General features: G+C 58.1%; 2 protein-coding genes across 4 annotated transcripts in view; both read left to right on the top strand.

Moving 5' to 3' along the window:
* The window catches only part of Mgrn1 (mahogunin ring finger 1), a 45,488-nt gene extending 27,944 nt beyond the window's left edge, over window positions 1-17,544 (top strand). For 2 of the 3 annotated variants that reach the window (XM_076840613.1, XM_076840611.1), the window contains exons 6-17: window positions 1,239-1,305; window positions 1,658-1,707; window positions 3,346-3,393; window positions 5,042-5,110; window positions 6,842-7,001; window positions 8,834-8,943; window positions 10,349-10,414; window positions 11,769-11,992; window positions 12,796-12,916; window positions 13,188-13,230; window positions 14,410-14,508; window positions 16,053-17,544. In XM_076840613.1, the coding sequence (XP_076696728.1) occupies window positions 1,239-1,305; window positions 1,658-1,707; window positions 3,346-3,393; window positions 5,042-5,110; window positions 6,842-7,001; window positions 8,834-8,943; window positions 10,349-10,414; window positions 11,769-11,992; window positions 12,796-12,916; window positions 13,188-13,230; window positions 14,410-14,508; window positions 16,053-16,165 (1,170 nt within the window). In that variant the 3' untranslated portion in view covers window positions 16,166-17,544. The remainder of the gene's footprint in view (window positions 1-1,238; window positions 1,306-1,657; window positions 1,708-3,345; window positions 3,394-5,041; window positions 5,111-6,841; window positions 7,002-8,833; window positions 8,944-10,348; window positions 10,415-11,768; window positions 11,993-12,795; window positions 12,917-13,187; window positions 13,231-14,409; window positions 14,509-16,052) is intronic. The other variant, XM_076840612.1, reaches the window with a different exon arrangement.
* A 102-nt stretch (window positions 17,545-17,646) lies between these two features.
* Nudt16l1 (nudix hydrolase 16 like 1) lies at window positions 17,647-20,898 on the top strand. The gene is given in 4 exon segments (XM_076840617.1): window positions 17,647-20,199; window positions 20,244-20,272; window positions 20,274-20,360; window positions 20,362-20,898. Coding segments are annotated over 4 exon segments (756 nt in total). The 5' UTR covers window positions 17,647-19,896; the 3' UTR covers window positions 20,699-20,898.
* The last annotated feature ends 1,286 nt before the right edge of the window (window positions 20,899-22,184 follow it).

Below are 22,184 nucleotides of genomic sequence, written 5' to 3'. Positions count from 1 at the left end.
TTTCAGGTTTGTCCAGCTGAGGGCTGCCTTCCCAGGGTTTCTCACATGGACAGGCAGTTTAGTGGGGAGCTCAGTCTCCAATGCAGGAAACCCTGTGTTAGCCATGTGCTAAGGCAGGCTAGTGGCCTGGGGCAGGGGCAGCCAGGCCACCTGCTCAAATGGAGTCATCGCCTGTCAGCATGTTGGGTGGCTGGGGCAGTCAGCCTCCCCCACAGGTGGCAGCAGACCTCCGGGTACCTGGTGTCTCTGGGTTCCCTACCTTGGCTGCTCTTGTGGTCTGTGATTCCTTTCTCCCCATCTGAATCTTCAGTAGGAGGCTCCCTGTGTTAGTGAATTTTAGGAAAAAGTGTTCCCCTCTGTTTCTTAAATAGCATCAACATTCACTCCGCAGCCGTGTCCTCATGTGTGGCCTGTGGGAGGACTTCACTTGCACTGTGTTGAACCTGTGTGGTTGGGCTATAGTGACCCATTTCACAGCACAGGAAACTGAGGCTGAGAGGTAGAAGGGCTGAAGATGGAAGTTATCCTGGGCCGTTGGGCAGGAACACATTCCCAAGCTCGGCTTCTGCTGCCAGCTTCCCGGGGGGAACACTGGCAAGGAATACAGACCTGTGTGCCCTGCACTTTGGGCTCTACGGGTGCTTCTCAGCCAGAACATTCCTGAATGTCTCTGTTTACAGGGTGTGAACTCAGGGTTCACATAGCCTTGGACTCCTTTGGACTCAGGATTGCAGTGTGCCCCCCAGGAGCGACTCTGCTGGGACATCCTGTGGGGCAGGTGGTCACTGCAGGCTGACTGTCAGGCCTTCCCCTACTCCTTGTGGGTAGTCCTGGCTAAGGGAAGTTGGCTCTTGGAGTACTGGAGGCTGCGGGCCTCTGCTGTCAGTGGGCCCCGTTAGGTTTCCACCCATTATTTTCTTCTGTTTCTCAGCAGTTTTATTGTGATATGATTCACGTGCCTTGTAGTTTGCTCATTCTAAATACACAGGCCAATGGGTTTAGAGTATTTAGTGCTATGCAGTCAATGTCTATGCTTTGGTCACTCTTTATTGAGAATGAATTTAAAAATGCATGTGTCTGCTGCTCCTCGTGCCAGAAACTGAGGGGGTCATGGAGACTTGGTAGGCAGGGCCACATCTTTCATCTAGTAGAAAATTGGGGACGCTGAGGATGACCCCATGATCTCATACTCCCTGGCTTTTGAAGTCCTGACAGTTTTTGCCTCCTTTCCTCCTCAGTTGAACTTTGACCTGGACCGGGGCATGTTTCCAGTGGTCATTCAGGCCGTGGTGGATGAAGGAGATGGTGAGTGGGGTTGGTTGGCTTTTCTTCTTCCTCCTGTCCTAGCATGTGGGTCCTGCATGGAGGAGGCTGCTTCCTGAGGCCCTTCTACCCAGTCAGTGAGAGGTGTCCTTCCAGAGGTGACAGTGGTCGATGCCTCTACGTGCAGGCCCAGGACATGGGGAGCTCCAAGTACAGGAGGCTCGGGAGCTGCTGGGGGAGTGGCAAAGCCCCTGGCAGAGAAGGTGGGGACAGGTGCAGGTCTCCAGGTGCACACCTGGAAGGGGGCTGGTTGGAATGGGCACCATCGGGGGTGGAGGGGCACTTGACCCTGACTGCTCTGTCCTCTCTTCTGTCTCCCTTCTCCTGGCTTCAGTGGTAGAAGTGACCGGCCATGCCCACGTGCTCCTGGCTGCCTTTGAAAAGGTAGGTGCCATCCCAGCTGCCGACCCCATGACCTGGGAGCTGGGGTTGGGGTGGCCTTGTGAAATCAGAAGCCTGACTGGGGGATCAGGGCTTGGTGCGGGGAGCCAAGGGTCAAAGCTGGGGCAGGGAGATGGAGACGACCAGGACACTCGTTCTGAGGCTGAGCGTCCCATTGGCAGGCTTTTCAAAGGGGTTTGGAGTGGCAGGCCAGCCCTCACTTCCCACTAGGATGTGGAGTAATTGTTGCCCTGGCCATTTTCCACCAGCCCCAGGGTACCTCAGGTGTCACCTGGTACCTGTCACATCCCATCTGATGCACTGCCCTTTCCTGCCTGGCTTGTATTTACCCTGACCCTACTGGGCTGGGCAGGCCTTGATCCTGACTGGCTCAGGGCAGCCCTTCTGTCCTTACTTGATTGATGTCTGTGAGACAGAGCAGTGGTTTGTGGTTAGCCTCGGGGCTGGGTTCCATGCTCAGCACCTAGTGAAGCTCTGGAACCTGAGGGGTGGACCAGGGCCTGCCCCCTGCTATCTGGCCTGCATGGTTCCTGCAGGTAGAGGGTGTGTCCTTGTTTGATAATGACCATGCAGACCCCTCCCTCCTCCATGCCCTTGAATATTTGTCAGTACTCTGGAGGGTTTCAGCACGCGCCTGGGGCCCTTGTGCTTTGCCACCACACCTGTGAACTGCTTGCTCCCTCTGGGTCCTCTGAGTGCCCCTGCAACTCCTGCCTGCTTTTATGCAGAGCCCAGCTCCTGTGACCTGGCCCTTTACCAAGGTCCCTGGTGCTCTGCACAGCTGGGCCGGGGACCCCTCAGACTTGTTCATCCCATGGAGAGGTTGGATCTGCCCTCCTGGTCCTAGGGGCACAGGATGCCCATGTGAGTGCCTGGACAGAGGTTGGCCTCCTTCATCTCCAGTGCTCGCTGGCTACCCATGCTCCTGAGCTCAGCCTCTACATAAGAGGTGGTCACTGTTTATGCATCTGCCTTCTGTGGCCGAGGCAGAGAACCATCCTGGGCAAATGTTCCATTTTGAGCTTCCAGTTTAGAACCCAATAAGAACAGCTCATAATGCTGTAATCCTGCACTGTGGACGTTTCTGCAAGGACCACCATCCTTACCAGACAGTCGGACAGTGCCATCTTCCTTGGCTTGGAAGTGGTAATCAGTGTGGTTTCAGGATCTCAGATCTGATGCCTTAATGAGCATTGTCCAAGCTGAAGGGAGTGTCTCTCTGGATGCTGAGGATCTCATTGTTCCCTTTGTCCTTTTGGTGCTCCCAGTGGTCCTGGGTGCCTATGCCTGTGTGTCTTCCAGACTATTCCAGGCCCTTTGAAAGCAAGAGCCTATCTTGATTCTGGTGTCTGAGTGCTTTCTGGATGTTGGGGAGGCGCGTGATAACTGGGCCTTGGATGAGAGGTCAATGTGGGAGAGTTGGGGTCTGTAGAGCAGGGCAGGGCCCAGGGGGCTGTTTTTAGAAGGTTATCTAGGTACTTTTGAAGCTAGTCCTGAGGGCTGCAGTTGGGAGGTCTTGGCTTGGCTCCATGGTGGTCACATCTGTCTTGTTCTTGGCTGTGGATGTGGGTTGCCGGGGAGGCCTGCAGCTGGCCAGGTAACCTGTGTCTTCTCCTGCAGCACATGGATGGCAGCTTCTCCGTGAAGCCTTTGAAGCAGAAGCAAATCGTAAGTGTCGGGTTGTCACAGCCCCTTTGACTTGAGAGACGTGCACACATGCGCTCGTTGCCATCCAGGGGTTGTGGGCGGTTCTTCCTGGGCCACAGTGGCCTTGAGTTCCCCACTACTGGGCTCCCTGCTCCAGGACATCGGGTCCATGCATGTCTTTTGAGGGGTGTGTGTACACTCACCACCTACCAAAGCCATTCTTTTTTTTTTTTTTTTTTTGGTGGTGGTGCTGGGATTGAATCCAGTCCTCAGGTGTGCCTGGCAAGGGCTCAGCCACTAACCATGACCCCCACCCCCATGGCCACTGCCATAGCCCTAAGTCTGGTCGAGTTGAGCGTGGGCTTGTGATGCAGTAGTCTCAGCAGACCTTCTGGATGGAGGGGTGGAGGGAGCGGAGACGGGCGACTGCAGCCTCCTTTCTTTACACACTGCGAGAGATGGGCCACATCGGGCAGAGACCTGGACTGACTGACTCCATCAGCGCCTGACAGGAAGATGGAGAATCCTAGATCAAATGCTGTGGACCAATGCGGCTTCTCTTTGGGGTCATTAATTCTGTGGTCCTATGCTGGTCCCATCATACTTAGGCACTGTGAGGATTTAGTGGAGCAGGGGAGGTCCCTTAACCGGAGCTGCATGAGACTTGATTCTGACACTTTTTTTTTTACTGGGGATCGAACCCCAGGGTGCTTAATCACAGAGCCACATCCCCACACCCCTTTTTTTAAATATATTTTTATTTTATTTTTAAAACTTTTTTAGTTGTAGATGGACAGTATGCCTTTATTTTATTTATTTTTGTGTGGTGCTGAGGACCAAATCCAGTGCCTCACACACACTAGGCAAGAGCTCTACCACTGAGCCACAACCCCAGCCCCTGCCAGCCCTTTTGATATTTTATTTAGAGACAGGGTCTCACTGAGTTGCTTAGTGCCTCACTAAGTTGCTGAGGCTGGCTTTGAACTCCTGATCCTCCTGCCTCAGCCTACCAATGTGCTGGTTTTACAGGCATGTGCCACTGTGCCCACCCTGAGACTTGGGCCATGGCTGGGGTCTGCTTTCCAAGGCTACAGTTAGCAGTGTGTAGGTACCAGGGCCTATTTAAGCTACAGTGTGGAAATGGGGTTTATTAGCTTCTAGAAGGTAGAATGATCCTTGTCAAGTCCCCAGCCTGAAGGTGCTGGGTAGGTCCAAGATCCAGTGGGGGTCAGGGTCCTTGTCTTGGGTGAGCTGGCTGCCAGTGCTCCGGCACTGGTGAGCAACAGGAGGGCACTTCTTACCGAGGTCTGTTTGTGTCTTAGAGCAGAGACATTAGAGAGCAGTAGCCACGCAGGCTGCCGTCTGCTCGCTGCAGGCCTTGACTCTGGTTGCTTTTGTGGGCTGGGGACGGATGAGTGAGTCAGAGTGGCTTTTCTCTGGTGGTGGGTTGGTCAGTGGGTTAGCTGGGCCTCAGCTCTGCTCCCTGGGCACAGAGCAGGTTTCCTTCCCTCTCCTGGCATCAGCCCACTCCCCAGGGGCAGGTGGGGACAGGCCCCACAGCTGCGCCTGCCTCTAGGATCTGAGCCATGGAGGCAGTGTAGGCCCAGGTTGGTACAAAGGAGCCCTGGATGGGACTGGCAAGGCCCAGTGCACCTTCTCTGCTCCCCAGGTGGACCGTGTCAGCTACCTGCTGCAGGAGATCTATGGCATTGAGAACAAGAACAACCAGGAGACCAAGGTGTGTCCCCGTGGGTGGAACTGTGCTACCTACCTTGCCGGAAGCCCACTCACTGTGGACGACTTGCAGGGTCTCCCAGGCCTGGCTGAGGGCTGATGGAAAAGGGCCAGTCCTTTCTGCCTTCCCCTGGTGAGCCTGGGCACTTTCAGCCATAGAGTCCTGAGGTTTACGGGACATGGTGTCCTTTTTCCAGCAAGTTTGCTGGCTTGTGTAATTCACCATCTGGTCCTCCAGGGCAGCCTGGGATCCAGGGACCTGCCCCTCCTGCGGCCTGGGCCTGGCAGTGCTGCCTTCAGGTTTTTCCCTCATAGTCAGCCGTGAGCGAGGCTGCCCCCTGCTGCTGGCTTCACGCCTCCACAGTGTGTCCTGCACACCAGAGGACGCATCCAAGGTAGAGGCAGCTCTGGTAGCTGCTAAAGCAGTGGCCCAGGTGGCCAGGGAAGGGCTGAGGAGCTTGAACTTGGGACCTGGTTGCCTTTGTTATTTCTTATTTTTTGTTATTCTTATTTTACGTTTTTGGTGCTGGGGATTAAACCTACTAAGTCACATTCCTACCCCTTTTTATTTTGAGACAAGATCTCACTAAGTTTCTTAGTCTTGCCAAGTTACTGAGGCTGACTTGGAACTAATGATCCTCCTGCCTCAGTCTTCCAAACTGCTGGGATTACAGGCGTGTACTACTGTGCCTGGCTCTTTTTATTGGTTTCTTTCTTTCTTTTTTTTTTTTTTTTTTTTTTTGGTACTGGGGATTGAACTCAGGGGCACTCAGCCACTGAGCCACATCCCCACCCTATTTTGCATTTTATTTAGAGACAGGGTCTCACTGAGTTGCTTAGCACCTTGATTTTTGCTGAGGCTGGCCTTGAACTCATGATCCTCCTGCCTCAGCCTCCCAAGCCCCTAGGATTACAGGCATGTACCACTGTGCCCAGATTTATTGTTTTTTTAAAAGAGTATGGCATGAATGAAATGGCTGCCTGTTTTGTTTTTGTTTTTAAAATTTCTTTTAGATGTCGATTGATCTTTATTTTATTCATTTATTGAATGTGGTGCTGAGAATTGAACCCCAGTGCCTCACACATGCTAGGCAAGCGCTCAACACTGAGCCCCAGCCCCGGCCCCGGCTGCCTGTTTTTTAGAACCTCTCTGAAAGGCAGAGACTGGCTGGGTCTGGGACAGTGGGAGCCTCCAGGAGCTAGGAGGACAAAGTAGTCTGGCCAGGCCCGGCTCAGCCGAGCGTGCACTCTGCTCAGCTCTTACACCAGGGGCTGGCTGGCATCCCCCAGGGCAGCTGCTTGGCGCTGTGGATAGCCGGGGACAGTGGGCAGGCTGTGCTCTAATGAAGCTCCACAGAAACAACTGGGTCAATCTGCCTGGTCCTGCTCTCAGCCCACATGCTGCTTTTCTTAAAATTGATTATTGATTTAGTGAAAGCATTGCCAACAAGTTAGATCTCTGTGGTTGTTCCCACCACAGGGATGGTCCCCCAGCTTTCAGGCACTGCTTAGCAGGGGAGCTCTTCGGAGTTTCTCTTTGGATCTGAGAAGCAGAAAGAGCCAGTTCTCGAGTCCCCAGTGTCCCCTTAGTGAGCATGGTGCCAGCTGTAGCCTCCACAACTGCCCCTGCCTCTGGGCTTCCCTTGGCCATGGTGGCTCCTGGGGTAATGAAGGACAGCTGGTGGCCCGGGAGGGCCTACAGAGGCCACTGACCGGCAGGCCCTGGTCCCTGCAGCCCGCAGATGACGAGAACAGTGACAACAGCAACGAGTGTGTGGTGTGCCTGTCGGACCTGCGGGACACACTGATCCTGCCCTGCCGCCACCTGTGCCTCTGCACCTCCTGTGCTGACACGCTGCGGTACCAGGCCAACAACTGTCCCATCTGCCGGCTGCGTGAGTGCCACCCAGGGCCTGCACACGGGGTTGTGGAGATGCGGGCAGCCCACACCACAGCAGTTCTGGGCCGGGTGTCCCCTGTGGCTGAGACAGGAGAGCAGCACTGAACCTTCATACAGCGTGTGGCCTTGGCTGGCGACAGGTTAATGTTCGTGTCCACGGCAGCTTCGGTGGCATAAGGCCACCCAGGTCTGTCGTCTGCCTCCAGGATAGTTGGGGTTAGAGTGAGGCCAGGGCCAAGTGCTCCCGAGCAGATGTTCACAGTGACACTGGGGCCAAATTGATCAATGAACAAAAACCTTATTTACCTAGAAATTATTTTGGAGAAAGTTAAGATGAGTTGCAAATGGAAAAGCGTGCTAGGTGCAAAGCTGCCTGTCATTGCTGGACTCTGAGACTTGCCTGTGGTCACAGCTTGTAAGAGTCAGGGGCGTGCTTCAGACCCCACTGCTAGAAAGCAGCAGCATGTCCCAGTGACTGTCTAGTGAGGGTCTTTGTGGGAGCCAGGCCACCTGGACGGGTGTGTGTGCAGGTGTGTGCAGCAGTAGTTCCTTAGGACTGTGGGACATGGACATGGGGGACGCTGCTGCATGGTCTGGGGGCCGGTCCAAAGCCCAGGGGGACACTGCAGACCAGGAGCCTGTGGGTGGGCTCCTCACAGCTCTGCCCAGCCTGATTAAGACTAGGCAGCCTGAGGGCCAGCCCAGCCTGACTGAGTCCTTCCTGGCTTGGAAGCAGGCATGTTGGGGGCCAAGTCTGCCTTATGAGTGGCCCTAGTGACCACAGCATACCCTGGTAGAGGCTCCCCTGAGGGGTGTCCCCTCCGCCTGGAGTAGCCCTGTCAGCACACCTGTGCTTCTCCCTCCCTGTGTCCTCTGAGAATCTGGCTTCCCAGGACACCCAGCAGCTCAGGCTTTCCAAGGGCTCCCACAGGGCTCCGCCTGACAGAGGAGACAGTCCCAATGGCTGGTGGGACTCCAGCTGGAGCTGAGTGCTGGTGCCCCTAGCTAGACTTTATGAGGGTCAGGAAGGAGGGAGTGAGCCAGGTGGGTGGTGGCCTGCACTGGGTGAGCTGGGCAGGGTCCTGGTTCAAGGGGCCAGTCCTGCCTCACATGGAGCTCTGCGAACCCCATTCCAGCTCACAGCCCGAGTCCTCCCTCCCCTGGGCTACTGAGCCTTGCGTGAGGATGTGAGGTAGGAGGCCCGGACGCCATGGGGTCAGGAGTCAGTGCAAAAGAGGTCTCCTCCCTGCACGAGGCCTGTGTCCATCGTGGGCTGGACAGGACATAGGGAGAGGAGGAGGATTGATGGATGCACCTCATCTGTGACCATGTTGCCAAGACACATCTCTGAGGAGGCTGAGGAGGAGTCTCTTGTCCCGCCCCATTTGCTTCTGCTTGGCCTGGTCACCTGGCCTGCACTCTTCACCTGCCCTTTCCTGGAAGAGTATGCTGTGGCTTCTGGGCCATTTTGTGGGGAGAGGGATGAGCCTGGTTTGGTCTCCCTGCTCTGGGTGGCCAGACTCTGCCCCTGGACTCCCCTTGGGACCTGGTAAACCTTCCTGCAGCCTGAAGGGGCTCCTCTCATCCTGGCCGTGTGGTCTGGAGCACTGGGTGGGTCTTGTCCCCTGCTGCCCAGCTCCGCTGGCCCTGGGCCAGTGCCATCTTGACCTTGTATTTCCTCCCTGCCTGGGGCCGCTAAGGATCTGCTCTGCCCAGTTCTGGGACTCCTGTAGGGTATCCCAGTGGGGTGCCCAGTGTCTCTGGCTGGGAGGGCTCCCCATGCTACTGAGGTGCTGCCTGCTTACCTGAGTCCCTCCCTTTGCACAGCGTTCCGGGCCCTCCTGCAGATCCGGGCTGTGCGTAAGAAGCCAGGGGCCCTGTCCCCCATCTCCTTCAGTCCTGTCCTGGCCCAGAGCATGGACCACGATGAGCACTCGGTAAGTGCCTCTTGCACCCTCCTGTCCGTGGTCCATGTGGCCCTGCAGGAGGCTGAGTGTGGATGGGGACCAGGGTGGCCATGTACGCGAGGCAGCTGCCCCCTCGTCTGGGTTCACCCCCAGTGGACGAGTTGGCCCTCCGTCTGCGTCTCCGTGAGCGAGCTGTGCTGTTTCCTCGCAAGACTCCACAGGGCAGCGTAGCATCGCTCTGAGGGGCCTTAGCAAGTGGCCACCAGGTCCCCTGCACTGGGTCACACAGGTGGGGCTTGCTTTAGGCAGGCAGGGCAGGTCCTGTCGCTTCAGGCCTGAGGAGGAGACAGGGACATGAGGAAAGGGCAGGGCCGGGAGAGCGAAGCCGGTGCAGAGCGACTCTAGCAGGTGGGAGGGACGCAGAGGCAGGGAGGGCTGGGAGAGAGCCCAGGAGATAGGGCTGCCAGGCAAAGCCTGCCCGGGCTCCCTGCTGGTTTGAGCTCCTTTCCTGGCTCCCCGATGAGGCTGCCATGTCCAGTGGCCTTGAAGGCCCCCCTATTGGAATAAACCCAGTGGGCCCGCACACCCACAGGTGCAGCCTCTGCGTGGGAGGGTCCTCGCCAGCCTCCTGGATCTACACCGGGCTATGGCTGGACCCTGCCGTCCCTAGCAGGAGGCCAGGTGTGTTTGTTCACGTTCCTGAAAATTGGGCCAGTATTTGGAAGCTTGGAAACTCCCCTTGAACCCCAGGTTTTGGGCTTCTCTTTTAAAATCGGAAGTGTTTTGGCAGCTGCAGCAGAAGTGTGGCTGTCCCAGAGGGGCCTGTGTCACCGAAGGCCACCCAGCCGCCATGGGCTTGCCTGGCAGTTCTGCCTCCAACTTGTTCAGCATGGGCTTTGGGGGACCCCGGTACCTTCCATCAACCACTGGCTGTTTGGTTGCGAGAGGCCGGTCTCTGTGTATCAGAGGGCTGATGGATGCCCAATGGCGGTGGCTTGGTGTTTGGTTTTGCCCTCCCCAGTTCTGCCCTGGTGGCTAGGCTCAGGCGGGTCCCTTCCTGTTCTCTTTTACGTTTCATGAGCCAAGACGGTTCCCACAGTGCAGGGCTGTAGTCGTCTCCTGTCTTTCATGGGCAGAGAGCCCTTGACCAAGCCCTGCTGCTCTGGGTGACCTAGGGTGGGTTGGTGTTGGGGCAGGGAGAGGCCCCACCCCTTGCTGCTCTGAGAGGGCCAGCTGTATGGCTCCTGGGCCCTGGCCAGGCGGGCCGGCAGCCTGTCCAGAGCCCTCAGCCAGGACTCGCATTGCATGTGGTCCCGAGGGTCCTGTGAAGCGCAGGGTGCCTGGCGCCTGGAGGACAGCAAACCAGAGCCCCGCCCACCAGCCCAGTGCCATTCAGGGGTGGTGGTTGTAAAACATATAATTTTTATCTTGACAGTGTCCCTTTAAAAAATCAAAGTCGCACCCTGCCTCCCTGGCCAGCAAGAACCCTAAAAGGGAAACAGTAAGTGTGCTTGGTCCTCGTGACCTTTCTGCCCGCACTTCGCTCTAAACCAGCAGCGTGGGACGTCCGTCCACCCCAGGCTAATGTTTATTAACGCAGTCTGTCCATCCGCTCTCCCCAGTCCCGGAGTCCCTGCCCAGGAAGGGAGTTTTGTGGAACAAGCAAAGCTCAAGGTCTGTTGGCAAAAAGCCAGTCTCGTCTGCCCTGGTGACGGCTGGCCAGGCAGTGTCCCTATGCCAGCTTTGCCCCGCCTGGGCCCCAGGCCCGTTTCCCTTTTTTTTTTCTTGCTGGCAGTGGAATGGACGTTGGAGGTGGACTGTCGCTGCTGCTGAGTTTGCAGACAGTTTTCCCTGCGCGTGCTTCTGGGTCTTGCGTTCCCTTGCTCTCTACCCCTTGGGTTTGGCTTTTTGGGCCTAGGACTCTGGTTTTCTGGCATTTTCCTTGCACCCTAGGGGACAGGCAGAGGGATGGGTAGTGGGTGGCAGCTGGACCCAGTCAAAGCCCCGTGTACCTAGGGGGTGGCTTAGAGAGGCGGAGAGAAGCAACCCAGAGAGACTTTTTCATTTTTCAAGGAGGGAGGGGCTCAGGGCATCCTTCACCTTTAAGTTGAAGGCAGGTGGGAGCAGCGGGGGACAGAGGTCCAAGACGCAACGCAGGCCTGGCACCCACCTGTGGTCCTTCCTCTCAGGCCCTCGCTCTCTGCAGGCCGGAGCCCGAGGCTCTTTGCCTCTTGGCCTGGTCCTGGGAGAGTGAGGCAGGGCAGCACTGCCCACCTCTGAGCAGCCTGGTGGCCTGACTGCTGTTCCCGGGTCCCTGGGTGGCTTCCTCCTCCATCTGCCTTGTGGGTTCTGCCCGCTTCCAACAGGGGCCGACAGTGGCTCCTCCCGCGTGCCCCAGCTGCCAGCCAGGTCGGAGCTCCTGGAGCAGACTTCCCGGGCTGGGGCACATGTATGTGCAGTGGCCCTCTGCTTTTGGCATGGCCCGCCCTGCTCTCCCCACCCGCCAGCCTTCCTGTCACTAACCCCTCATTCTCTCCCTCGAGGCGGGAACAGGAAGCCAGGTAGGGGCTGGCCGAGGACGAGGTGGGAACCCTCCACCCTTCATCCTGGCCACTAATGTGGGCATCTGCATGTCCAGGGTGTGCGCTAGCTATAGCCGATGGCCAAGGGAGCCCTGGGCTTTAAGGCTGTGAGGGAGGGGGGACCTCAAGTCCCTAAAGGTGGAGCAGCCAGGAGATGGTCAGCAAAGAAGGTGTGGGAGCAGCATGTCCCTGGGAGAAGCCCAGTGTCAGGGGCTTTGTGGCTGTGGGCAGGGGGCCTGGCTGGCCTCTCTTCACCTGTGCTTGTCCCTGCAGAGCTCGGACAGCATCCCATCTGGCTACGAGCCCATCTCCCTGCTCGAGGCACTCAATGGTCTTCGTGCTGTGTCCCCGGCCATCCCTTCAGCCCCACTTTATGAAGAAATCACCTACTCGGGGGTTTCAGACGGCCTCTCTCAGGCCAGCTGTCCTCTTGCTGGGATCGAGCGAGTCATGGAGAGCAGCCACCAGGGCAAGCCCAGGAGCAAGTCTCCAGACAGGTGAGGCCAGACCCCGCCTTCCTCTCGAGAGGGCGTGTGCATGTGTGTGTGTGCGCGTGGCAGCACGTGAGGACGTGACGCTGATGTGTGGCTTCTTGGGGTTTTCTGACGTCTGGTTAGTGACCGCCGGGGCACAGAGCCAGCAGCAGGTCAGCCTCAGCAGCAGCTCATCACAGCAGAGAGCAGAGCCGCGGAGCCATGCCAAGGCCGAGGCCAGAGGTTCCCGTGCCCTCCTGTCCTCAGCCATGGGGCTGCTGTCCCCTTCGGCAGCCAGTCCCATGGGCATGTCCCAGCACAGTGATGAGTGATGGCAGCTAGAGCTTGGGATGCAGCTGGTGCACATCGCTGCTGAGCCAGTGGTCATGTCCCTTCCCAGGCTGTGACAGCCTCGCAGTCACAGGGCACAGAGGGCCTCCAGCAGCTGTGTTCCTTGGGTGCCAGGGTCAGTGGGCTCCCATGGAGACTGGCGGGGAGTGGCCGCCAGCCCACCTCCTGGCTCCGCCGACAGGTTTGGTGCTCTCAGTGGAGAAGCAGGCCCACGCCTTCTTGCTGCTTCCTGCCCCTGCCGGTTTCTCTTCTCCTCCCTGTGCTTGTGTCCCTCCAAAAGTCTCTGGTGGCCTGTCAGCATCGGCCACAAGGGCTTTGCTAGGAGGTGCTTCCCCAGGAGTGTCTCCCCACCTCTTGGCCTCACCCAGTGGGTGTCAGGGTGGGGCATCTGCCAGCCAGTGTGGCTTTGCTGCTCAGCATACCTGATCCAGCTACCCTCCAGGCCCCACCTTCCCTTCCCTTCCCTCTCTCCCCAGCACCCTGAGGTCCCCGTCATCCCCGATCCACGAGGAGGATGAGGAGAAGCTCTCCGAGGACTCGGATGCTCCTCTCCCGCCCCCTGGGGTGGAGCTGGCGCTGCAGGAGAGCTCCCCTGAGGTGAGACCCTGCCTGGCCTCCTCCAGCCATACCCACCAGGCCCGAGCCCCCACCCACCTGGGCACTGCCACGCCGTGAGGCTCTCCAGGCTGCGATCCAGCCTTTGGGACAGGGTGCTGCATGGTGACTTGACCAGGGTGGCAGGAGAGGCCACATGAGAATCCTGCGCCCATGATGTCTTGTGTCCCTGGGTGGCTGCAACTGCCCTCCCTGCTGCCCACTGCCCTCCGCCTGGTGTCAGTGCCCAAGGCAGTTTTCCTTTGTCTCCTAGAGCTTCACAGCAGAAGAGGTGGATGCGTCCTCGCTGAAGCAAGGTGAGCCCTCCTCCCTTGGCAGCCCAGCCCCGGCCGCCTGGAGAGCGAGTCTCACCGGGAGCTTTGCCACACGGGTGCCAACCAGCCCCTGCTGCTCAGTTTTCTCACCTCCCCCCCAGTAGGAGCAGCCCCCGTTTCCAGCCTGGGTCTTCTGGCCAGCTAGCCCCTGGCGCGTGGCGGGGCTCTTGGGCGAGAGGGGAGCACTGGTGTTCCCATCAGCCGCCCAGCCAGCCGCTGTCTCCTCTTTCAGAACGAGAGCAGGGCTGGCGTGTGTCTCCTCTCCTCCTCTAGTGGAGGCCTTAAGCACATGAGGGCCTCCTGGGGGCCTCCTGTGAGCCGGGCCCTGCGGGAAGGCAGCGTGGTGGCACCTGTGCTGAGGCCTCCCTAGCTGGCCATTCCTCCCCAGCCTTGCTGCTCAACACATGGGGAAAGGGAGGCTCCGCTGGCACCGGGGAGGCCAGGGAGGCCCGAGGCTACTGGCCTTGGCCGTGGCCAAGTATGGTGAAGATCCCAGAATAGATCGCAGCCACCCCTGGGCTGACCTAAGTGCCTCCCAGAAAGCCACCCACCCTCAGGGAGGCCCCCCTGCAGGCTGCTGGCAGCCCCTAGCCCTGAGAAGCTGGGCCCCAGGCTGCGAGTCCCCAGGGGCAGTGCCTCACCCAGCCCCGGGCCTTGCCTCCCTGCGTCGGAGCAGACAATGAGGAACCACTGTCCCAACGGGATGTGACCTCGGCTGTGGGATACAGTGTGTGCAGGGACAGACAATCTGGGGATGAGCCCTTTTTTTTTTTTTTTTTATCAGAGAAGGGCCACCCCCAGAAGTGCAGGTCCCAAACTGAGGAACTGAGAGCTGTTGTGTGGCACGTGCCTCAGATTCCCTCACAAGGGCCAGGATCTGTGGTAACCGCTCTGGGCAGCAGGACCATGGCCGTGGCACCTGCTTTTCGGCAGGGTTGAGCAGGGGACAGCTAACACCTGTTACCAGCTGACCTTGTTTTTGAAACATGGGTCTGTAATGTTCATAATACAAACAAAACACCCATGCTAGTGGAGAGAGGGAGGGAAAAGAAAGGAAGTGTCCACCTTTAGGGTCTTTGGAGAATGCAGGGATGGGGTGGCGTCAGCTGGAGCACAGGCCTAGGATTTGCGGTGGTCCTGACCTTGCCCTCCAATGTGCAGGGAGCCGGGTGCCTTCCATCGAGGACGTCCTGCAGGACAGCAGTCCTGAGCACCACGGTTGCAGCCAGCCAGGCCCTCCTGCTGACATCTACCTGCCAGGTAATGGCAGGGCTGGGGGTGTATTCTGACTCTGTCCCCAGGGAGGTGGGGGCCTACCAGTTCCACACCATGACTCTGGCCAAGCCCAGGTCTGCTTGGTATCCTGCAAGCTCAGCTCTTTGGAGCAGAGCCTTCGCCTGAGGCCCCTGTCAGAGCACTCTGGAGTGAGTGGACACAGTCCTTTTCCGTCTACCTCCTGCTGGGGACCAGGTGGTCATCACTGGTCCTTCCCAAGGGCACAGCAGGCCCAGGCCTGGTGCTGGGGGAGCCATTGGCAAAACCTCTGCCCCGTAAGCTGTAAGCAGAAAGCAAGAATGCAGGACCCAAGGTCATGCTGGTGCAGGGATCCAACCAGAAAGCCAGGGCATCTACGGGCCTCCCCTGCCCTCAGGGGTGACTGGGCCACCTGCCCAGATGACATAGCACGTCTCCAGCCAGGGCAGAGAGCAGGCAGAGTGCCCTGGGCACCGGAAAGGCCCATGGCACAGGCAGACTCTGTCCTCTCCTTTTCCTAGGCTCAGGCTCAGGCCCAGGCCCTCAGCTCCGTTCTGCTGTGCTCAGTTCTCTGGAGCTTCAGACCAGAGCTCCAGAGTCGGGGTGCAGGGGAGGCTCTGAAGCTTCTGTCATAAATGGCCATATTGCCTTCAGAGCTGTGACCTTGGAGGAGTTGCTTTAAGGAACCTGGGTCCCCTCACATAGCAGGGAAGCCCATCTGCCCCCTGTCTGGCCCAGCATCTGTATGGCTCAATCTTCCAGGGTCACCACAACCAGGGCCTCAGGCAGTTGTGACACACTCTGATTGAAAAGGACCTTTCAGCGCCAACCTGCTTCTGTTTTATTTTTTTGGTACCACGGACTGAAACCAGGGGTGCTTAACCATGGAGGCACATCCCAGCACCACCCCTGGAGACACTAGCTGGGTGCTGCAGCTGGGGTCAGACTGCAGAAGCAGGCTGCTGCCACCCAGGTGACCCGCCTGGGTCAGTGGTGCACTGCCTGGGCCTGCGTGGCAGAGCCATGTCCTGCAGGAGACCACGAGTCCTGAGGCAGCCAGTCACAGGCACCCGTGGGGCAGCCAGTCTAGGGGCAGAGTGCGTCCCCGCACAATGGAGGTGACATGCCAGGAGTGAGCAGCAGCCTCTGCAGAAGGCCGCAGACCCCATGGCCTTGCTGCACCTTGGGGAAGCTGCTCATGGGCTGCTTGCTGATCCCCGTTCAGAGGGCTTGGCTGGGTTCCAGCCTAGCTCAGTTGTAAACCTAGCAGGACAGTGGCCACTCCAGATCTGGGATGAGCCAGCCAGGGCGAGGCCAGGAGACCCACTGCTGGGCACCGAAGGGTGATATTCTGAGGGGCCAGACCTCACCCACTAGCTGGGGCTGAAGGGTCCCGAGGTCCCTGGTGTGGCCACTTGGGGTAAATCTGCTGTTCCCATCAGACTGCATTGGGGACAACTGAAGGCCCTGCCCTTTGGTGACTTAAGGATGGCAGCAGGTGATGAGGGGCACCAGCCTGTGACCACACCTCCTTCTGCTCTTGCCCACAGGATGGTCCACGTCTTTGGAGACACCCTGCAGCCTTGGCACCACTGGCCCTCCCTGGCCTCCGCTTGGTGGCTCCAGTCCTGACCCTGGGGCCACTGACCTGACCCCACTTTGAGAGTTAGGCCAAACTGACAGCATGGAACCCTCAGCCCCTCAGACTTGGCCAAGGGGCTGCCCTGGACCCCAGCGTGATTCCAGTCTCTGCTGTTGGCATGACTCGTGGCCACCAGGCTCTCAGGGGCCATGGTGACCCTCGATCAAAGAGCACAGTGACCTGTCCACTCTTCAAACCCTCTTTTTCTATGGTCGATATGTTTGTAAATGGTATAAGATGAAGGACAGTGACTTTCTACCTGGGCACTGGCCCTGGAAGTTCCCCAGATGCCAGGGTCAGGGTCCCTGAGAACTTAGCAGACCAGCAGAAGAGGATGGATCGTGAAGTCCAGCTTCACAGACGTTCTGGGGGAGCAGAGCCTGTCTGCTCACTCGCGCGTGGCCCCATAGCAGCCTGGTTCTCAGTGCCACCTTTGCCCCCTGGTGGTCACTGTGGCCGTGAGTGGCCCCCCTGCTCTGGGCCCTCTGGCACTGAGTGCCTGCCCCAGCGTGCAGCCCTTCCCCTGGCAGCCAGGGCGGCCGTGTGCAAGGCAAGGGCTGGCCCAGCTGTGGGGTAGTGGCCTGGTCCCCATGCCCTGTGCCTTCTCACAGGTCCCAGCTTTGCTCCCATCAGCTGTCTCCAAGTGGGGGCCTTCCTGCTCAGCCAGTGCACTGCCCGCTCACCTTCCCGGGGGGTGGGGACCTGAGCTGCTTCCTTGGCTGTCCATCACCATTTAAATATTCCTCTGCGTCTGCGAGACTTGCGTAGTGGGGCCTGCCTGGGAAAGGAGGGCATGGAGGCCCAGCCAGGGAGCTGTGCTGGCAAGGCAGCTGGCAGCAGAGATGGGTGCCTGGTGCTGGTGCCCAGAGCAGAGCTGCCAGCGGGGCCTGGAGCTGGTGCTGTTGCTGCCTGCCTGGCCCAGGGAGGTGGAGGGGTCCCTGCCCAGAGAGCCGCCCTGCTCCTGACCCCTGAGGGAGGGATGGCCATGGGGTGGCACAGAGCCTGCTCTGAGGCTCAGGGGTGCTCGAGCCAGGGCTCTGCCCCGCAGGGCACCTTGGGGAGCAACCTAGCAGTGGCTGGTTCAGTCTGTCCAGTGAGCCTGTGAGCAGAGCACCATCAACCCTGCTCTCTCCTGCCTGCTGTTTGCTCACATGTGCACACAGGTGAGCGTACGCACGCAGGTGAGCGCACGCACGCAGGTGAGCGCATGCACACGTACCCCTCCTCTCATCCACCAGCGTCCTGGTCTCTGGCTGTTGATATTGGTGCCAGTTATTTGAAGGATGGGATGCACACTGGCCCATCTTGGCCTCAACGTGCTATTATTTGATGTACTCTGATTGGCTAGTTTTTTGTTTGTTTTTACTGTATATTTATAGTAATAAAACCATGCAGCAATATCCTGTCCACACCTTCCTCAGGGCACAGCACTCTGGGCCTGTTGGCAAGACACTGGTGGTGAGTGGCAGCTGCTGATGGCTGTGATCCTGCTGTGTTTCTTCATGTAAGGCAGCAGTGACAGCGCTCCTGAGCACCGTCCTGTCATTGCTAGCCCTGGCTGGAGCAAGAGCAGACTTGACGGGAAAGGAGTCCTGGCCCCAGGTGTGTGGGCTGTTGCTCCAGTGCCCATCCCCATCCCCATCTCTGATTCATGCCACACATGTTCACTGGACACTCCTTGTGCCATAGGAGGGCAGTACTGACGTGGCCCAGGCCCTGGGGCACTTGCATTTGCCAGATAGGTTTTCAGGGTTTAGTTACTGTTAAGTCAGTGGTGACAGGATGGAGTCACAGGGGAACTGAATTTAACCTGGTGGTCAGGGAGGGCTTCTCTGAGGATACATTTTTAAACTGAGCCCTTAAGGATGAAGAGATGGCCTGAAATAGTGCTTCAGGCAACAGCACAGCAGGTGCAAAGGCCTGGCAGACAGAGCCTGGTGCAGCTGCTGGGAGAATCAGGAGATGGGGACAGACACCAAAGACCCTGTGAAATAATTGGATTTTGTTTTTTGGTAATAGGGACTGAACTCTGGTGCAGCAGTACTGATCTACACCCCCAGCCCTTTTTAAAAATTTTGTGAAACAGGGTCTTGCTGAGTTGCCCAACTTGGCTTCAAAGTTGTGATCCTCCTGCCTCAGCCTCCACAGTGCACCACTGTCCAGCTGGTTGGAGTTTTTTGTTTTTGTTTTTTTTATATAAGGAACAGTCAGAAAGGGTCTTCATGATTATTTTTTCTTTTTGGCTGGTTTTTTTTTTTTTTGTGTGTGTGTGTGTGTGTTGTGTTTGGTATGGGGACTGAATCCAGGTGTGCTGAACCACTGACCTATACCCCAGCCCCTTTTTAAAAATTTTGAGTGTCTTGCTACATTGCCAAGGCTGGCTTGGAACTTGCGATCCTCCTGCCTCTGCCTTCTGAGTCGCTGGGATCACAGGTGTGCACCACTGCACTCGGCTGGGAGTAGTCTGAGTTTTGACAATGATGAGCTTTTAAAGCAAGGGAGCAATACCCTGTAGCTGTTAGGTGGACTTAATGGATTGGAGCAATAGGTTTGGCTGCCCAGAGAATATGGATTTGGAACTAGAGGCCTTCCTGAGCCCTGCTCCCCTGCCCAGGAGTGGCCTTCCAGTAGGGGGCGTCTAGTGTTCAGGGAACTGACCACATACATCCCACAGCTCCTTAGCTAATACGGTGGAGGCTGCTTCCGGTGTTCCTGGAGATGTCTGTCCCCATGGCCCTGCCCCTATATCTGGGTCTTACACAGTCCCTGTGGGTAGACAGAGGTGTCAGGGGAGTTCTGTGTGGGCCAAAGTGGACCCCCTCCTCACTTCCCCACAGACCCAGCTCCTTATTAATGTCCAGTGTTGGGGAGAGGTGGGGGTAGGGGAGCCTTCTCCATGTGCCCCTGTACCCACAGACCTGGGCTCAGGTGTGGTGGCTGCCTGCAGGGGGGGGGCTCTGGACAGAGGAATCACCCTTCACTTGCTGCCCTGTGCTCTTAAGACATAATCACACACTTGGAGTCTGGCTTCCCTTAAACCTATGGCTGCCTTGTGTGATCCCTGACCCAAGTGATGCCCACAGCAGGGAACAGAGTCCCTTTCTGGGTCCAATTTCCTGATGCCACCATAAAACTAGCGTGATGGTTTTCCATCCGATCCTGCCAACTGTGCCCCCACCCCTTTGCTCAATGCCACCAAGCAATGGCCCCAGCCCGAGGTACTCATCCTGAGAGTGCGGGTGGGGGTTCTTTTTCCACAAGCCCACGCCCACTGTAGGGCGTGGCACTTGGGCCCTGCCGTTGATTGAGTTCGGCACAGCAGATGGGTGCTGGATGCTTGCTTCCGAGGCCCCGGGACTTCGTGGACAACGCAGGGTAAATACTAACGGCTCCACCTCTGCAGGATACTGGGTCGGGGATTCAATTGTTCCCGACTTCGGGCCTCTCGTGGCAAGTCCCGGCCTGCAGGATATTTGGGGCGCTAGGCTGGGAAGCATGCCCCACCCCCTGAATTTAAGCCACTTGCAGCCCCAGAGGCTGAACCCAGGACTGCATAGGCACCGTGCCGGGCCCTGCTGTCCTTGCCCTCCGGAGAGACGGGGTGCCGTCGCGGGAGGGGTCGGGTCAACCTCGGGCCGAGGTGACGGGATCTCCGCGCATCCCTGGGGGCTGCCTCGGTTCGCCGCGAGGCGCCTGGGAGTCGTAGTTTGCGAGGGTTGTGGCCGGGCCGCCTCTACTTTGCACACTTACTAATGTCCAGTGTTGGGGAGAGGTGGGGTCCACGTCCGAGCGCTGCATGGGCTCGCTGGAGGCACAGCAGCGATTGGTGGCAGCAAGGCCCACGTCCGCGGCTGCCTTTCGATTGGTGGGTCCTGTCGGGGGCGGGCCTGCGCGTGCGCCTAGACGTCAACATCCGAGTGTGCACACTGGTCCGGAGCTGGGGATCTGCCAGAAGGAGGCTGGCGCCGGGCTGCATCTGCTCGTGCTACGCCGCGCTGTACGCTGCCAACTCCAGGCAGTTCTTGGGCCGCATCCCCATGCGCTTCTTGGTGCTGGTAGGAGGGGGCGGGCATAGGCTGTGGCGCCGCGCCCCTTGGAGATGCGCTTGGACCGGCCCCTGGACTTCCCCAGGTTTCGCGGACTGGCGTTTCTGGTGGCTGTAGGACCGGCCGAACTGGGTGCAGGGCCTGGGCCTGGGCCGCCTGCGCTTCACCGAATCTGAGCTCGCACCTGACCGAGGGCCCGCAGCGCGTCGTGGCGCACCTGTAGGGGCAGCTGACGCTGGAGCAGGTGCCCGCAGTGCACCTCCTGGCCTGGAGGGGGGGCTGCACCCGGCCCGCCTCCGGGTTGGCGGTGGTTCGCAGGGTGGGGAAAGGGGTTCCGAGTCGCGGGATGGGTCTCCCCTCAGGGTTGCGTTCCATCACCTTGTTGCCTGCTGTTGCCAATCTGGGGAGTGGGATCAGGGAAAATTGGATGAAGAAGTGTCTGCTTGGGGAGGTGGAAAATAAAGAAGGGGACTTTTATGCGGGGCCTCATTGTCGTCTCACAACTTAAACTCTCAAGGTCACTCCAGGTGAACTGGGCTGCAGGAAATAATCACTGAGAGGCAGAGAAATAACTTTTTCTTTGGGTCCTGTGTCGGCTTCTCTAACTGATAAGTGGAAAGAGAGGAGCACCTGCTGAATCCTTTTATTAGGAAGAAGCCACTCAAATGAGGCAAGAGGTAGGATTACAAAGGAACAGGTGAGTGTAGCTCAAGCCTTCTGGCTGCCCCCTACTCCTAGGGCCACACCTTGTTATCTCAGCGGAAAAGCCCCAATCCCAAGTCATGGCACTACTGCGCCAGATTACAGTGATCCTTCAGATCTGCGTGGTGCATCAGGACTTCAAGGTGCGTACATTTGGAGTGAGTCCCCACACTTGGGTCAACTTATGAAGTCTGAGGGCTCCTGGGACTGTGGTCTGGAAAGGCTCAGAGGCTGAGGAGCATGGGATGTGGGTAAAGAGGCACTTCCTGCTGGGAATGAGGCAGATTGGTGGCAAAGACTGCTTGAGGGGGAGAGGGCTGCACTGCTCCAAGGCGGCTGGCCATTCCTGCCTCACCAGGCAGATACTGCAAGGCTCATGCTTTTGGCAAAACCGGCTGCTGTTCCTAGTCTAGGGGCTAACAGGTTCATCCTGCTGGGGCTCCATGGCCACCTGCCCATGCAGGTCCAGGGCCTTGTGCGGGTCCCAGAAAGACCAAGTCGGAGGTGTCCCCAACTTTGTTTTTGATGGTGCTGGGGATTGAATCCAGGGCCTTGGGCATGCGAGGTAAGCACTCTACCAACTGAGCTATATCACCAGCCTGGGACCAGCAGGCAGCTACCCTATCAGGTTGGTCAATTAAAAGGGGGCCTGCACATGGCTCTTCAGCTCAGGGTGTTGTGCCCTGTCCCAAGGCTCAGACCCTCCTGTGGGAGTTGCATCAAGCTCCTTTAACCTCTGCTTTGAAAGGCGGCCTTTCTCCATTCTCAGCACAATGCATGCAGCTCCAGGGAGTGACCTGGAGCACAGGTTTAGTGTGCTGAAGGACAACAGCCACCATGGGAAGGAAGGCCACCACTGGCAGTCTCTAGGGCCCCACATCTAGAAAGATGCCAGTGCTACAGCTGGGAAACCCCCACATCCAGCCTGGCAAGGAAGGCTGCAGCCAGATTCCACCTTCGAGTGCACTAAGGCTTGCCAGGTGGGGAGTAAAGCACTTTGCTATGTAGCGTCAACTGAGCCACATCCCCAGCCCTTTTTATTTTTGAGACAGGGTCTAAGATGTCTAGGCTGGCCTCAAGCTTGGTGAATCCTCCTGCCTCAGCCTCCTGAGTCACTGAGATTACAGGTGTGCACCACTGTGCCTGGTTTACGCTTTAGCTTTCCTAGTAGTCTGCTGTAAGCGGATTCCACAGAACCACTTAGGCTCTTGCTACAAGGGATGGGAACAGGCAGGGACATTCGCCCAGAGCCCCAGTTCACTGGGGCTAGGATTCTAGTAGGGACTGCCCCT

This window comes from Callospermophilus lateralis, chromosome 19 (genome assembly GCF_048772815.1).
Source record: "Callospermophilus lateralis isolate mCalLat2 chromosome 19, mCalLat2.hap1, whole genome shotgun sequence".
In the NCBI taxonomy this organism is placed as follows: domain Eukaryota; kingdom Metazoa; phylum Chordata; class Mammalia; order Rodentia; family Sciuridae; genus Callospermophilus; species Callospermophilus lateralis.
Note: the sequence above shows the minus strand (reverse complement) of the source record. Positions and strands in the feature narration are given on the sequence as shown.